Source organism: Mya arenaria, chromosome 9 (assembly GCF_026914265.1).
Source record: "Mya arenaria isolate MELC-2E11 chromosome 9, ASM2691426v1".
Classification (NCBI taxonomy): Eukaryota; Metazoa; Mollusca; class Bivalvia; order Myida; family Myidae; genus Mya; species Mya arenaria.
The window spans coordinates 19,058,770-19,076,057 of NC_069130.1; the positions used below are offsets into that span (position 1 = coordinate 19,058,770).

General features: G+C 31.9%; 1 protein-coding gene across 8 annotated transcripts in view; it reads left to right on the forward strand.

The window, feature by feature from the left end:
- Positions 1-17,288, forward strand: part of LOC128202731 (uncharacterized) — a 71,140-nt gene that overhangs the window by 44,617 nt on the left and 9,235 nt on the right. For all 8 annotated transcript variants that reach the window (XM_052903805.1, XM_052903808.1, XM_052903810.1 and 5 more), the window contains one exon: positions 16,865-16,906. In XM_052903805.1, coding sequence (XP_052759765.1) covers positions 16,865-16,906 — 42 coding nt within the window. The remainder of the gene's footprint in view (positions 1-16,864; positions 16,907-17,288) is intronic.

Sequence of the window (17,288 nt, forward strand, 5' to 3'; positions counted from 1 at the left end):
GTTGAAGTAGATGTTTTCTTGTCCATAAGCTGAACATCATATGCACACTAAATAAAACTTCATTCTGCATCATACGTGAAGCAATTTTGTTTAATTGCTTATAGAATTTGCAATTAATGTAATGTTTGCTTAAAAGAGCAAACAAAAGCTGGCAGTAATTGAAAATGTAAAGTGATAGTTGGAAATATTGTCCTGGAGTTTTTACTATATGATGAATAAATATCAAGTATAATAATTCTAATTATTTCAATGTGTGCACACACAATTCTGTTTGTAATCAAAAATGCAAACGAGACAAGTTTTTTACCTGTTATGTAGCATGTTGGCAGGACTGTCCTCCTCAGCAATGTAAAGAACAGCAATGACTGGCTGGCACTCTGAAATTAGCGATTACTTTAACAGTAAAGATATCTTTTTTTGAGAAAATTAATTTAAGTGAGCTCTTTTATGTCATGTTTCTAAAGTACGTCTTATGCACATCTATGTTACATGAATAAATAATAAACAGGAATTTTCTGTTTATAAAGTTTGCAATTAACATATGAAAAAAATGAGGGGTTGTGTACACACTAATTCCTCCTTATGTACTGTGTAACTCAAGAAAAACAATCATTAATTCTCGTAAATTTCTAGAATTTCCTTACTTTTCTCGCTGTACAAAAATGAATGAGGAATTGCAAACAAGCAAGGCCATAACACTTTTGCTATTTAAAATGTACTGCAACAGCAATTCTAAGACAGTGATACTCATTGATGGAATAGGCACTTAGACAGCATTTTCTGAGAAATGGAGACTAAATTATCCAGAGATAATTTATAGATTTATTTGAAATAAAGAACATGTTACAGTGTTTGTGTTAAACTTGTTACTTATCCCTGATTTAACACAATCATTACCTTCAAAATGGTGATAAAATAAAAACAAATATACCTAATAAAACACTGTTTACTATCACATCTGAACCCCCCTTCTTACATACTTAAGCAGCTCTTAACAAAGTAAAGAATAAAAGGTCCACAAGGCCACTTATAAACCATGAACCACGAGAATCCTGTTTACTAATTTGATTTTAAATCACCATGAAGGCTTTCTACACATAATTGTTCCTTAATTTAAATCACGTTTCCAAGGTGTCACAGTTGTGATTTCATTGAAAGACTTGAGATGCGTTATTTAAAAAATGACGAAAGGAAAGCTTAAACGCAGAAGTCTGCCGGGTATACGAGCCTGGAAATAAATACGCAAAAGCTCACTATGCTGCTAAGGAGTCTTATATAATTCCCGGCCCAAGTTCAGCTAAAGATGTTGATTCCACTCGGCTGGAAAACCGGCCTTGTGCACCCAATCTTCACCATCGGCAGTATTTGCAAGAGGAGGGTGTAAATCTGGAAAAAACGCACTTATAATCAATTTGCGAAAGTTCTTATCCGTCATAAGTAGAGAACATGTATGTGGCTTATAGAACATCTGAAATTAAGTTTAATGAAGGAGACAAAGTTCGGTCTGGGATCTAAGCATAGATTTTGATGCTGAAATTGTAAGTTTTGGTCAAATGAAGTATAAACTTAAAGTGAGTACAGAGATATCTTGAAGTCCAGATTTATCGCTTACCTGAAGTTCGTAGGGCTACAATTGAGAGCTTTGCTGTAAATTGCAGGAACTGTCCCCATCAGCCTTTTGTCTGTTAGGGGGAATGGTGGCTTAGGTGATTGGTGGTACCACTCTGCATTTCTTATCCACACACAACACAGTGTATCTGAAAATGACAGAGAATTGCCATGCACTTATGAAAGCTATGCTAGAAATACGCCGTTATGAGTGTATCAGATGATATTTCCACACAGAAATTGTGAGGCCTCCAATACAGCAGTACTGACATCAATGACGAAACATATATATCTGTCATGGAGCTATGATGGTTCTCTGGCGTCAAAACCACTGCAAGTGGGCAATTCACTAGAAACATCTTTTCAGAAAAAAGAAACAACCAATACTGGGTAGACTTTGTCACCAGTGAACACCTAGAGCATCTATTTACTTAGAAGTAGCCACATTCAGATCTCAAATTAACAAAAAAGTGTATCCGAAAGCTTTCAAATACTGAACGAAGTGTAACTTTGAGGTGGGATATCTTGACGCAACTCACAATAGCCGCCTTGCGTTTTTGTTCACAGAGCCGGCACACACAGTTCATTATCAGTTTGCATGTTGTGTACAAGTTCCAGCATTCCATGACACTAGCAATAAACCTATCCATGAATTAAAACAAATTAACAAATAACTACCAGGTAATTATGGAAATATAAATGACATTTTTTACTTAAATTGTTGATAAATACAACTTATATTGCAGTCTTACTGGATAAAATATCAGAAAAATGTGTCCAAAAAGTGTGTTTTGAAGTTGCAGACAATAGTCCAAAGACCAAGAATTTAAGTGTTCAGACAGGGGCAGGCAAATCTTAAAAAAATGTCATATTTTTAAATTTAAATAAAACTAAAATTATACAAACATTGGTAAAATCCTTTTAGAAACAAGGTGCCTATACCCTCAGATACTTTTGTGTGAAATTTCATTACTGTACACTGAATCAGCTGTGTTATTCCAAAATATGGTTTTCACTACTAGGTCACGGTCCAGAACAAAATTGTCCTTCTTGTTATAAATATGTAAAATCACTCCAGCTCACCACTTTATTTTGAATTTGCAGAATAGATTTCAGCTTTGACACTAATTTACGACAAATTATGAACACTTAACTGTCATTTAATTTAACACCAGAAGACCATATCAAAATAGTTCCGTTTTCCTGCTATCAACATTTCTTGACATCACTATCTATAACGTACACGTGCCACAGTCATGGCCGCATCTCTTTGGTCATCTCTGAATCCATCCACCCAAGAAAGACGTCCTGCAAAATATAATTCAAAACCACATCACTGTATTAAATATGATAAATTATGAATCATGTGTAAACTTGAAAATACATACAAGAATACAATGTACACATAATCAAATGCTACCTGAGAGAATCAAATTTTTTCAAGAACTACTTGAAGGGGTACTGCGACCCGCAAGCATTTTGTTGTGGACCGGCACCTTTAAACCTCTTTCCCGCACATTAATAAAACACGTCTTATGTTTTGTTAGTGCCGGTTTTGATGACCAGTATGAATCCAAAAGCAGTTTTTCTGCCAATATTTACCCAAATGATTTGGATGAATGCTTAACAAGAAAGTGCAGTGTACATAATCAAATCAAATATTTAGTGTTCCAGAAATAATGAGCAATCTGAAATCTGACCCCTTACATTCCTTAAATATTCACAAAGTGTTAAGTTCTAATTTAAGCAACAAAAATCACATTCAAGCAGAATAATTTCAAGCAAAAATGAACAAGAAAATAGAAACCAACTGAAAGCTATTGTATTTTCAAATGTTTCATCCGTGTTTGTTTGTTATCTTTTTATGATTCAGTTTTGATTAAAATTGTTTCCCAATGTTATGATGAATGGTAAAAAAATGGTGCAAATGTGAGAAGCTCTGAAGAAGAAAACTGATATTTTAATAGAAATAGTGATGAAATCACTGACATTATGTTTACTTAGCAACTAAAGCAACATACCAACCAGACCTACCAGTATGCTAATCTATATTTAACTGCTAAATTTTAAAAACCTTAAACATACAGATAAGATCTGTGGCGCAGCTGTTTACATTTTGTGATTTAAATGCATATATTTTTGTTGGTGATTAGTTTAAATCCAACTGAAGCAATCTCTTATCAATATAAACCTTAGTTCATCCAACAAATTCAATATTTGAATGTTAAAAGATTTGTTTTCAGAAGATCAGCAATAATGTTTTTCTTTAATTGTCTCAATGAAAAATGTAATGTTGAAGTTCATAAGCGCTGTTTAATCTGAGAATTTCCTTGGATGTGAACCGCTTACTGTGTCCAAGTTATCCAAGCTGGATCTTAGACATTACTACAATGTGGGAAATTTGCTCTGCCATTTTTTATAGATACTTGTGTATTCCAAAGGTATTCTTTTGGTACATTGAACTCACAACAATCTTTGAACTCCTGACGTCCAGCACCGCTGTCAGATTATCTAATCCAACCACTATGCCATTGCATGCTCTTTACTGAACGAAAGATAAATGAATACTCACAATTTTGAATAATATCTTTTTGGTCACAGATAGCAACCTTTTAACACCACATAAACCTGTCATCCCTATTTTGCAAACATATTTTTTTAGAAAATTTGTTATCTGATGATCCTGTAAATTTTGTGTGGATGGACTAAATACTGTTCGAATTTAACAAATCAAAACTAACATTTTGGGTTTATTCAGTGTAGACTCTAAAATATCAATTTTGATTTATAAGTATGTAGGTTTGTTCAAAAGCTCAGTACAGTTTACTTTACTTGTGAAGTTATCCAATTTCTGTAAATAAATATTACTAAACTCGACTATAAAATACTGTAGAGGGGCGTGTCGTAAAGTTAAGAAAAAAATCCAAATAATGAAACAGTCAATTACAGCATGGGCCCCCAAGGTCCTGCTAATAGCGGGGACTTTGACTTTCTGTCCAGCCAATCCCAGGTAAAATTACCGCTCAGCACAGACAAAATGTTGGTAAAAGCCATTTACCATAATATATATATATATATATATATATATATATATATATATATATATATATATATATATATATATCTAATTACTATTGAGTAACATAAATTATTGGCTTGTTATTAGCGAGAATTTGAGTAATGTCTCCCAATTGGTGTCTTGGTTGCTGTGCCATATACATCCAGGTTCGAACAATACACTTAACGAGGTGCTGAGTGTACTATTTATCACCTTGTTAAATGGTGGTTGCCATTTGACCAATTGATTTCTTGACGGTTACGAATTGACTAACAGAATGGCTACCAATTAACCAAGATTCAGCGGTTACGAAATGGTGAGGTTACGAAATGACCAGATCCCCGTCATATGCCCCTGGGGACATCCTAGGTGAGGCCCATTCCCCGTTTTCGGCGCAAAAACAATAATACCGCATTTACTCAGCACTGCCGATCCACCTGGAAGGTAAAAACATGGCCCATTTTCCCTGCTATCCCCGGTATAAACAAGACCTGGGGGCCATGGTTACAATTGACTGGTGCATAACTGTGGCAGAATTAGGGAAATAATTTATTGTTGCATTTATTATCAAATATGAGAATTTAAGACACATGCAAAAAGCCACAGTACGAATGAGTGATAGTGTTCGTTCTGTTCTGCTATTAATAGGTGATGAGATTGACAAATGACATGACATTGACAAACAACATGTAAGGCATTTGTATCGTTTCGTCTTTTATTTATTAAAATCTGAGATGTTAAGGCAGCAAATCCCATTTTAGATTGGAACATACCAAAAAATAATAAGCGACGATGTAGTGGTAAACCAAGTTTGCTAGAAAGCAATCGAGTTTCTTCAAAATACAAGCCAAAATTAAACCGGATGTTGATTCTAGAGTTTTGGATAGACAAAATCCGGATGACTCATTTGCTTTTCATCCAAAGGGTGGACGATTTATACTACTGTCCAAAAGTCATAAAAATAAACGAAAAAGCTTTGAATATGTATTTTAAACACTTACCAAGTTCCCATTCTCTTTCCGTAAGAGATGTACGCCATACTGCATAATTGCACGGAGATGGTACCACGGAGATACCGGAAAATTTACGTTATATTCCGGAAATGTAAATGTCTGTATACTGGAAAATAATGATGCTGATGGTACACAAAATATTGAATTTCTTATTTCTGTTTTTTATGGAATGAAACTTCGGGATAGTGTACAATAGGCTTTAAATAAAGTTAAACAAATACAAAATGCTTAGTATATAGCTATTTTTTACCAAAATTATGATTGTTTCCCTGGACTCACACAAAAGTTAAAGAATATTTTTTTTAATATTAAAGGAGAATAAGATTAAAAACAATGAAATGATCTCGTAAATAAACATTCAAGCTTATCAACTTACTGTCAATGGATATTTTTATTGACATTTGATACATCAGATCTGGACTGAAAATATCAAGGAGACCAATTTTTGTCGTCTAAATCCAGCGGTCCCCATATTAATATATATATGGGCACCTTAATATCTGTATATATATATTAAGTATTGAAGTACTTTAAAGTATATTTGTTGATTCGGTGTTAATAATTGTATTTGAACGTGTGCTTTAGTAGGTCCGATAACATAATAAAGACATGACAACTACCTGACCATTTTTCAACACAAGTAAAATTACACTTACTTTAACTTTGAAGAGGTAGTGCAACCTGTTGCACATTGGAAAACAATGCATGCTTTAAATAATAGTCATGGATAGCAGAACATAATACGAAGTAGTGTATAGTAAAAATATCAGTGTTGCCGTAACCGTTCAATAAAAATAAACAATGAAGGATAACGATTTTTTGTGGAAATGGAATTCTCTTATTGTCTTACTACTGCCCCCTCCACCCGACAAAACCTTTCTGACCTTTTTCATTTTTTGGTGTTTCATTTATGATTGTTGCCGAGTAAATGTACTGTTATAGAGCATCTTGTTGGCTTTGATTTCAATTATTTCCTAGAAATAGCACTTTTTGCGCGCACCATTATATTATCAAACACGCAGTGTTTACGCCAGTGATGCAAAACTATTGCGAAATCGGACTAAAACGATTTACAAAAAACGTATTTTGTTTTAAAGTTGTATCTTATTATTTTTAAGATACAGCAAAGAATGTAGACATAGCATTGACATGGAAAGTAATTCCACAAACACTTATATTTCATAACTAAATATATTTCAGCGAATATTTGATGACGTTACAAATTAAACATATCAAAGTATCCGATGTAAAACCTTCATTGTCATTTCATGGAGCAATAAGTAATACTTTTATGCTAAAAGTTATATCATGTGACCCGGTATTGTTTTGATATCTGATCACACAGTGGTGCCTTTTGATTAATGATATGTTAATTTATGACCGAGAAACTAGTATACGCAAAGCTATTGTTATTTGTAATTTGTTATTAGTTTTGTTGTGTATGTTTCGTACATATTCTTGCTTTTCTCATGAAATTATTGAAGCCGTTTCATATGATGCCAGCATAATATGGGCCACAAGGCCTCCACAATACACATAAATTTGAATCGGATAAAAGAACTTCCTTAACAGGGTTTTGCACGCCACCTATTGAGCATGTTACGGATGTGTGTTATAGTAAAGTGACACTCTTATTCGTAATCAATACATACACATATATATCTAACATAAATACTTAGTATTAAATCTTTAAGTTCTTACTAAATAATGCACGTATGGTTATATTAATTACTGATAGCAAGATTTTAACCGTGAATTTAATAGCTGAAAACGCACATATGTTAAATAACTGGTGAATGCAAAAGTAATTACTGTGATTTACTTTCGTGTCATAAGATAGAAATACCGTTTATTCTGCACCTTTCTTTCAAATTTAACTCACTTTCCATTAAAAAACACACATTTATTTATCCTATTTGGTAAATTGAAACAATTATATAAATTTTGGTGAATTTTATTTGGGAGTAAGAGTACATCTTTAAAAATATGTGATATATACAATCAATACAAGCCCTGCATCAGATATTTTTAGTTTTGTTCGAAGCCAAACACGGGCACCATTATAGAAAGTGATTAAAGTCTAAAAATAGAACCAAATTATGTTGGAATGTAAACTACGTGGCACTCTTTTGCAAAATTATCTCCCATTTTTTCAATTTGAATTTATCTAAAGTTGCGTATGCATATGAAACGTGTAAACTTTTAATGTATAATACGCGTGGGAACTTACTTTTAAAAACATATCATCTTGTACATTATGAATAGTTAAAATGAGTCCCGGGCAAATTCATTAAACTTTGTGCATTAATAGAAGACAATATAAGATTCTCCTTAGCGCAATGAATAAATGATTTATCACTATCACTGAATTATATCCCCGTGTTTCTTGACTTTCATAAACATGTTTGTTCAAAGCATAATTTTTTGGCAAATATATTTTCCGTAGTATTAAAGTACACTTTGAAAGTTGATATATTGCAATATATAAAATTACTCAGCGCAGCAAATTGGACGTTTTTTTAACCTTCACTTTTAATTATTATTCGTTATTATTTGACTTTCTTCAACCAATATCCATATCTTTTTTTTACAGTTAGCCTTCCCTCTTAAGTTGCCCAAATACTCTATTTAATGTGGACACAAATATGTCGTCCGAGATTGAATTTGCATTTGCGCATGTTTAATGTGTTGCAAAGACAATCTGTGTTTTTAATAAATGTTAGAACAAGTTTCGTATATTATTGTATACGAATAATAACAATCGACCCACAAACACACGTACGCACAGATTACACATAAATATTTAAAATGGTGATCATCGTAGTGATAACGGTGATGACGGTGGGGATAATAATGCTGCTATAGTTGCTACTGCTGCTTCTGCTTCTACAGCAATTGTGATTATAACGTCAACAATAATGATGATGATAATAAGTACGGTCATATACTTAGTTTGGTCAATTCAAGTTAAAATATAGTATATATATGTCAAATCCGTCCAAGGGCGCTGGTGAAAACACTTCATGTCAATAATTCCGAATGTTTATTTTCGAATTGAAAATTGGGTTTGGCATCTTTTTATTATATTGTGTTATATAAAGTGCATGTATTATACATCTTTTAGATATGGTAAATATTTCTTACATTTGTTTAAGGCTGATTGGATTTAGATATTTGATCAATGATGCGGTATTTACGACGATTGATGAAATTACGTTCGTTTAAAGTGAACGAAAGTTAAGTTATGACATGTATCGTATGCAAAGTAATGAAATGTTTGGACCTTTTGCTGTTTAATTCTCAACGAACATGTGTGTATACTGTTACTAGAGTTTGATACAGTTTTAACAAAAACACTTAATTCATTTTTTCTCGAAACAGACGCTTTATTTATTGTGAACAACCACATAATTTGGAGTGTTATTTTTTAAAACCAAATAAAACTAGCATAAAGCTTCATTCACCGTTGTACTGCAGCCATGGTCAAAACACTATCGATATACAGAAACTGGGGCATCACACATACATTAATATTAACATTAACCATAATGTGTGATATATAAATTCTTTGGTAACACTGAGTGTTTAAACACGTATATTAATGTTGAAAGATTAACGGAAAAGATAAATGTGTGTTTTTTTTAAAACTTGAAGGATCTCAAATACATGATTTTTTCGTATTTCTGCAAAACATATAATTCAGCAATATCATTGTAGCAGATAAAGGTTGGTAAAACACCATTTGCACATAATGTATATTTGACAAAAGTAAGATTGTGAATTAATATATAGGCAAAAAGCTACAGAAACATGCTCAGTAGCAAAAAGTTTAAACATAAACCCGGTTTAGTGGCAATCTATTAAACCTTATAATGCTAGGCAATAGTTTAAAGAATAATGCATTATTAGATAAATAACGTATGTCATCGGCCTATACTCTGTGACTTGTAAGGCGTCTTAAAAACATTCTACGAAAGTTATAATCACGTAATTTTCTTACAGCGAAAAATATAAATTTTGATGAAGAATCAGTTTACAATTTCATGATGCTAGTTTGTACATTCTTGCATATATTGTATAGTTTTACTTTAAGTGTATATCTCAACATCCTTTTACATCAATTTGTACTTAAAATTCAAATATTGCGCCCTAATATTTAAACTTGAAAAAAAGTATTTAAATCCAGAAACTAATTCACTCAGGAACTCATTTTGCATAAACTGCGTGTGCTGTATTTGGAGGTATAGTTATTTGATATTGCAATAATTTAGAGAGAATCTGTGAGACACATGAATGTTGCAAAATAGAGACAGGGTCAAATTGTATAGTTGATTGCAAAATAACAATACGTTGAGCTTGTGAGGCGCTATGTTGAACGCTATGGCGTTTGTTGTACGGAAGCCATCATGCGTCTAAAAATAACAACGGATTGTTGATTTCAATGCAAATGTACAAATACTCAACTATATGGATTCAGTATATTTGGCAAAATAAATGTGTAAATTTAATTGCAAAACAGTAGAAGTATGTTTTAACAAAACTATTCATAAAGGGACATTTATGTTGCATTTAACCTTATTTAGAATGTCAAAACCGCTTATGTTATGTTATCAAAAAGCTCTGTATCTTATATAAAGCATTTCTGTAAGTAACTACTGAAATACTTTCATCAATGTCACAAAACACCTTTTTTTCAGTGTGCATATAAATCACCAGCTAATCGTATCCACTTGTCTAACAAATATAAACGTTAACTATATCGAAATGTTTATCAGTACTATTGTTTAGATTTTGAAATCCAAACAAGAGTTTGCAAATGAGGGCTTTTTGTAATTTTTTCTGCATTTTTAAAGCGTATTAATATAGCACTAACTTTTATCTTTAGGAAAACTTGTTTTGCCAATGCGCGTATAGAACAGAATTTCATCATACCAATTACATTCGTTAAACATGACAACATTATACTCATACTGCTTACATTGCGCTTTATCTAATACACAATTTCAATATATCATATACCATAATTAATGTGTTCTAAATGAAAATGAACATGTTAGCAACAATTTCATATGACCAATAATAACACGCTCTCTCATTCCTCCAGACAGCCATCGAAGAAGAAAAAACTATATGATATTCACTGGGATTTCCTCATCATTCTGATCTAAATATAGAATGCCATTCTATTAAGAAGAATGATGTTGTTTTTTTAACTTCCGGTGACGTTCTTAGTGTTCTGTTCACATTTGGCATTTTAAGATTAGTTTTGAATATAACTCCCAGTGAGTGTATATAATATATTTTCAATACCTCACTAGTCATTAATTGTATACTTACAAATAAAGAAGAAAAACAATGCTGCAGCCGATAGCTTTTACGTTAACTGTTTAAATTAGTGTTTTCTTTAACACAATTGCGTTCCTTAAAAAAACAGCAGTTTGATATCGATGCATATTTATCACTTGATTCCTATCCCCACGAAGATCATGATATCGTTATTGGCTGTGTACATACATGCATATTACAAATTGATCGATCCTATACGACAATTGAAGTTTATTTATTTTATATTTTCATGATGAGAATGCAACAACAAAAGAGGTATGCTTTTCTCGTCATGTTACAAACAAAAAATAAATCGTAACGTATCTCATGTGAAACTGTATTATTTTCATAAACTTGAAACGAGTTTAATATAGAATCAATGACAGGATGTTGTAATTTAGGATTTGCTTTCACCCTGACTGTTTAAATGCAAGCTCGATATTTCGTACGCCATTTGTCATTCATTATTTATTTGCTTTAAAATACAATTCATTACTGTTTAAAATTGTGTTAAAATTGTTTCATATGCATTGTCTATACCATCCGATAACTACTATTCATGCATTAAGAACACATTGCCAACTTTGGTGAAATCCGCTGAAGCGAAAGTGCCTATAGAGTTATATAGGGAAAATATGGTTAAACAGTTCTCAAGACTTCGTCTTTCAACAGATCAACTTACTTACTACATATATGTTAGGATAATTCTTGCCCTTGAAGATGATGGTTTTGTATTGGTTGTATTATTTTTACATTTTGGTCCTTTTTAAGGATTTTGTTGGTCTTTAAAAGTTACATCGTAATAAGAAGGAGCTAAAAATTGTTTTGCTATTTTAAGTTTTTATAGACATCCGATCGCTTAGCTTCCAGCGGATTGCGATGCATTTTTTTCTCTTTCAAATGCACTTTTTGAAATAATATATTTTTAAATATCTTTTGGTCTTTTTTGAAACTTAATGTAACATTTGTAGAAAATCGATGCCTAGAAGTTGTGTGTTCACCTGTACGATAATTGTTTTATGGCCCGCCCCGCGGCGTATTCACAGCAGGATAGAAATAATCCATCGGTAAGGTTATGTCACTGGGTATGACATGTGCAACGAAGTTTGTCAATATATTTATTTTATAACTATTTCGGATTTGATTTTCCTTTTATCATTATTTTATAATTGAAATTATATATGATACTCGATTATTCATTTACATTAGTAATTAAGAAATGTCATATATTGTTTTTGTATAAAAAAAGAAAGTAATAGATTAAGCAAAAAATATTCCCATATTTTATCGCAATCACTATTACAGACAGTTAAAACGTAACTCTTTTCTTATAAAGCATTAATGTTTTAAGTTTCATTGGCAATTTTGGAAATACATATTGGCTTAATGGTGAATATTTTGGTCTACCATTTTGCACTTAACCACAATTGTTCATAAATTTAGCGTAAATATAATTGTTTTGATTAGGCAAGAAATGTGTTACATGGAATTTTGTCAGCATATTTTTAGTAACGAGTGCACTAGGTTTTCATAACGTGTCAAAATGCCATTAAATAATCGTGTTGTTATGGAATAAAAGGGTATACCTGTATTATTGTCTATACAACATTAATGAAATTCTAACTTGTATCGGTACTAAATGATAGCAACTGCGGGTAATATTTCATTTTAGCTGTTCCTTTCCGAAATATCACACCCAATCTTGTGTTATACTGCTATTAGAACAATTACCAAACTGATAAAATAAAGGTGTGGAAATGGCCCCAATAAAATGTCTTGATAAACGATAAATTATAGACTTCAACAAAAATTCACGGAATATAATATGTAAAAGAAGTAAGTTTATCAGAGATGATTTGATATTTCAGTACTAGTATGTTAATCAAACAAGCACTCAAAATAATTGAAACATGTAGGTAGATAAACTTTTCATCGAAACAAGCCACATGAAATATAGGAGCAAAATTATACTCAATGCATGTTAATCAAACAAGCACTTAAACAAATTAAAACAAATATGTAAATAATCGTAACAAGCCACAGGAAATATATGAGGAAGTGCTGTTTCAAAATCAACTAAATTTGAATATTATTTATCATTCCTTACCTTCAACTACATCATTTCGATCGTTTTACGTTAAGCAATTTTAAAACTAGTGAATATTTCGCATGTATTACTTAGTATTGCAAACTGATCCCAGATAAATTAATGTTCAAATCATGATGTATATCTGTGTCAATTAGATAACAACAAAAACGCAAATACTGAAACATTAATTTAAAAAAATTATTAACGGCAATAATCGGAGATGTCATTTCATAATTGCAACCGTATCATAAAAATGTAACAAGTGATGTATAAACAATGTAATATTTTTCTCTCGAATTGATTGGAATAAATAAATTTCGGAATTTTAATCTTGACTATTTTGTAGCAAAAATACAAAATAATAAATTAATGGGCAAGATACAATATCGGCAATAGTCGTGAGCTAACCACTTCTTGCCAAAAGTTTAATTCATAATGATATATTATTGTCCCGACCACAGGTCATGCTTTCTTTAACTGTTAGTGTTGTTATCCTATACAGACTTTAAGTCTACTATTGTTTCTGAATAATATTAAAAGAGACTTTCCTTTGGACATACAAATCAAGCTTTTAATGATACTATTGTTGCCATTATACAGTACGGATGTGAAGTCGTTTGCTTTGAAAACCTAAATTTGTTTGAGCAACATCATCGTAATTTTTTTGCGCCGGATAACATATATTAGAAGGATTACTCCAAGTTACATGCTCATCTCAGAACTTGGAGCATACCCTCCAAATAGAACAGTTAAACCAAAATAATAAGTGAGCAATCATAACTTTCCTTTCAAAGTTGGTAGGTGGAAACGAAAGACGGTACTACAAGTCAACAGAAGAAAGTGTTCTTTTCGTAATCTTAACGATATTGATGACGAACTGCATTATTTACTCAAATGACCACTTTTTAATCCTGTCAGGAAATATATAAACATTGCCGCTTTTACTCAAGACCTTATGTACTGAAAATAAGTTAAACTGTAAGGACCCTGATAACTTGGGGAAAATACATTGAATTTTGTTAAAACCTTATTTAATCACTTGAGACGAATTTGATAAGGTGTCAAATAGTTTTTTATCACACTAGTGTATCGATTATATTGTGCCTTAATTGAAATAATTCAATTTGATTAACTATTTTATGTTGTTGTTTCTGTTTTGAAATGTATCTTACTTGAACTAACAACATTCCCATACTTATTTTGTGTATAATGATAAATGCCAAACCGTTCTGAAACCGCCATTAATCCATCTCTTTATACTTGTGTCTACATGAAGTTATATTAAGTTTTCACATGCTTTAACTTAAATGTAAGCTGTTAAATAATAATTGAATATGGATTTAACTTTAGTTGACTAGTGTGCTTTAGTCAGTTAAAATGACCTTTGATTGATAACGAATGAAAGCACGAAGACTTTGCATACGATATACAAAATCCCAATAAATACATTTTACCGAACACCCTTTTACGCTTAAGGAAAGGCACGCAACCTTTCTGCTCTTGTGTATGTATATCACTAGTTATTATATCCACCCAACAGTCATGAGATTATGGTAATGTGTGCATGTTTTGTTTTCTTTTTGCCGAATATATAGCGATGTTCTGTGTTACACTATTGATGGAATGACAGTATGAAGTTACAATTTAGGACTGGCTATTATCCTTACGTTTAAATTGGCAGCCATATCGAAACTTCCTACTATAGGAAGTAAACATGTGTTATTTTTTTTAAACACATAAACGTTGACCTTGCTAAGGTGTCGACACCATTTCACAAGGTAATGAGACTATGAGCATGCCATGCGGTCTTTATTGACTTTTGATAGTAAAATGATTGAGTACACCGGTTTTTTTTTAATTTGGCACTATAGAAATTATAAAACATGTCCGGTCTTTTTTAATGGCTGATTAAAAATAATTTCAGATAAAGAGCATTTCGGTAAAGACAATCCTAATTGGTAAACATGTTATAAAAGGCATATGCGTTAACGAAGTAAAGCACCAAACTGTTCTAGATGGGTTAAATTATCAGCCATTCACTGTACGGTGTGATGTACCTATGACTTTTTGGAAACATTGCAGGCTAGACATTTTGTTTCTTTTGATATAAACATAAGTGTCTGAAATGTTTACCATGAACGGGTTGTCTTTGCAGTTGTTGAAGCTTCAGTGGTAAGACGTTGTACAGGCTTACAGACGTTTGCAATATCTTCTTACTGACTTGAGTTTGAAAATCATGCAAGTGTTTGTGCGGGCAGTGGTATGAAAATAATCAATCGAAATAAGACAAACACAATTCAGCTATATTTCAATAGATATGTTGAGGACCAACCATGAGTTTCCACTCAATTCATTCAACGTTTTCTTTTTTTTGTTTTGCACAGTTTACAGTTACTTTATTGATTGATCTATTTTTTTTCTAAAATAGAAATCGTTTACAGAATATATCACTCGCAATGTACATATTTTGAGTGTGTGAGTGAGTGAGTGAGTGAGTGAGTAAGTGAGTGAGTGAGTGAGTGAGTGAGTGAGTGAGTGAGTGAGTGAGTGAGTGAGGTAGTGAGTGAGTGAGGTAGTGAGAGTGAGAATCATTATTAACTTAGTGTATGTATGCATGTTTAAATAAGTTATGTTTAAATGTTTGAAAATATTAAATAAAACTGTTCGTAAGTTAATGTGACGCCACCTTTATCTATATGTAATGCCTAAAAGTCATATATGTTTATACGGATGCACAAAGGCATTATAAAGTACATTTGAGACATTTATGTATGTATAAACAAGATCTCATTTAGTATTTAATTACATGCATAGGAAATCATATAACCTTCTTCCTATGCAAAACGTGTAATTAAATTTCCACGGAGAGAAACATTATGAGCTATGCTTTCGTTTCAATCCTAATCAACATAGTGCATGTTAATGCATATATGCATTTATTAATTACAATACGTTTTAAAACATATAACATAAAATCGTTCGTTAGCATGTGTGACGTCATCATTTAAAAAAGAGAACTCTGTTAAAGAAATGTTTACATTGAATAAAGTGTACCATATTTCAAGTATATTTTGTACATTAAAACGGTTATAATAATCGAACAAAAACATGATGTTGCAATCTAGAACATTATTGTATATGCACAATTGCTTGCTTGTACAACAAATATGTTCAGGACTGAGAACATACAACCGTATTCTTCTGTGCACTGTTCCCATCATATCCATTCAAACATCACAAAGCTAGTGATGTGTTGTCCTAAAAAACAGTACACTTAATTACATCTTAGGGTAGTTAACATATGCTGAGTTATTTTTTTACATTTAAGAAACTTATTCAAGTAATCTAGAGCTTGTTTGTATACAACAAGGCACACTTTTCAAACGCTGTTTATTATCAATTCATCATCTTTGAAATAGGCTGGAACATTTGTTGGTCGCGGAGATATTTTTTTTGTTTTAACATTACACTTCAAATATGTGTTGTAATACTGTTCAACATGATTTTTCCAGGCAAATCAGATGGATTTAATGTATAGATTATGTAATAATATGTTTTGAATTCGTTCGTTTCAGTCCGGAAGAGACAAATCGAAATCTGGAGATGAAGAATTGGTGGTGAATGATTTATTTTGCACTTCTCCTTCTTTATTCAGGCACATAATAAGTGATAATGTCAACGCAGTTTGATTTAGGATAAGGTGTCTAGCCAAATCAACTCAGTTAAACGTTTAGATTATTTAATAACATGTATTAAATGTATTCCTTTAAGGCTGGAAGCACAGAATAAACAGCTGACCGGTGAGAATTCAAGGTAAATTATTTATGTTGTACGACTCTTTTACTTACCATTATATATGCAATATCGAACGCTGTCTTTTCATACAAGTTTAGCCAATCCTTGATTGCCGGCATCTAGGCCATAAATTACATAATAATCCGAACATGCACTTTTTCAACAATGTGCCACTATATATATACAAGGTCGATTTTAAGATACAACTGCAATCAAATGACTCTCGTTTATTCCGAAATGATTTGAACGAATATAACTATGTAAAAATAAAATAGTGTTTTACAGTTAAAAGTATGTGTGGACTAAAAACCTCATAAAGAAAATTCAATACACTAAATCGTCGAGTTTGTCTAAGAACTGTACTGCAATTAATTTACACAGGGTCACCCATAACAACTTT